Here is an 867-nt window from a genome sequence, read left to right as displayed (position 1 = left end):
ACCATTCTAGACAATGGGGGTGTGGGAGAGGCAGCCCCTAAAGTGCTGATAGGCCAGTCGCTGTGGCAGCCAAGCGAAGCCTGGGGGGCACCGGCCGGAGCCGCCCGCTGGGCATTAGAGGCTGCATGCGGTCGGTGCGTGGTGCAAGGCGTAGCAGGCAGCAGGCAGGCGGCATCGCCACCACAGGGGCAGAGGCAGGCAACAGGGGTGGTGCAGGGTGATGTGGGGCTGGCGCCGCCGCCGCAGCTGCAGCCGCTCCGAGCTCAGACTCGAGAAATGTGTGATGAGAGCTCTCACCGCGCAGCGCGACAGCGCTGCGCTGAGCGCGGTTGGGCGTCATCACCGCTCGCGATTGCGCAGCAGGCATGCACACGGCGGGCGTGCGGAACACCCTCCCAGCACCCCTCCCTCTCCACAGGCGGCCCTGGCAACGCGACGCGTCCCTTGTACCCAAACGCCACACACGCACCACACACCAGCAGCCGCACAGGCGCACCTTGGCTCGAGTGAATCCTTGGTCCTTGGGCACCGCATCCAGCGGGGCGGCGCCTCCCCCCGCCTGCGCCGCCGCCCTGAGCCGCTCGTTGTTCTTCTTGATGCGCGCCGCCGCCTTGGCGCAGTGGCTGAGCAGGTGCAGCAGCACGGCGTCCAGCAGCGGATCGGGGGCGGCTGCAAGGGGGGGCGGGGGTGGAGGTGGGGTGTGTGTGGGAGGTTTGTTGGGGAGGAGGCGGCGGCAGGCGCTGGGGTGGCAGGCAAGGGCAGCAGGGGCTGGCTGAGCAGGCTGGCTGGGTGGCCAGGCAGGCGGCGAGCCTCGCTGGGACAGCAGGCGGCGCCAGCTGGCCCCCCAGGCCCCGCACCTGCGCTGGT

General features: G+C 70.8%; 2 protein-coding genes across 2 annotated transcripts in view; one reads left to right on the top strand and one right to left on the bottom strand.

The window, feature by feature from the left end:
* Positions 1–340, bottom strand: part of CHLNCDRAFT_142850 (hypothetical protein) — a gene marked incomplete at both ends in the record, with an annotated part of 3,154 nt that extends 2,814 nt beyond the window's left edge. Inside the window, one exon of the mRNA XM_005849451.1 lies at positions 298–340. Within this exon, the coding sequence (XP_005849513.1) occupies positions 298–340 (43 nt within the window). The remainder of the gene's footprint in view (positions 1–297) is intronic.
* Positions 341–596: 256 nt separating this feature from the next.
* CHLNCDRAFT_142849 (hypothetical protein) overlaps positions 597–867 on the top strand; it is a gene marked incomplete at both ends in the record, with an annotated part of 8,560 nt that continues 8,289 nt past the window's right edge. The window contains one exon of the mRNA XM_005849718.1: positions 597–693. Within this exon, the coding sequence (XP_005849780.1) occupies positions 597–693 (97 nt within the window). The remainder of the gene's footprint in view (positions 694–867) is intronic.

Source organism: Chlorella variabilis (assembly GCF_000147415.1).
Source record: "Chlorella variabilis unplaced genomic scaffold CHLNCscaffold_5, whole genome shotgun sequence".
NCBI classification, from domain to species: Eukaryota; Viridiplantae; Chlorophyta; class Trebouxiophyceae; order Chlorellales; family Chlorellaceae; genus Chlorella; species Chlorella variabilis.
The sequence above is the reverse complement of the archived record's forward strand: the minus strand, read 5'-3'. Positions and strand labels throughout refer to the sequence as shown.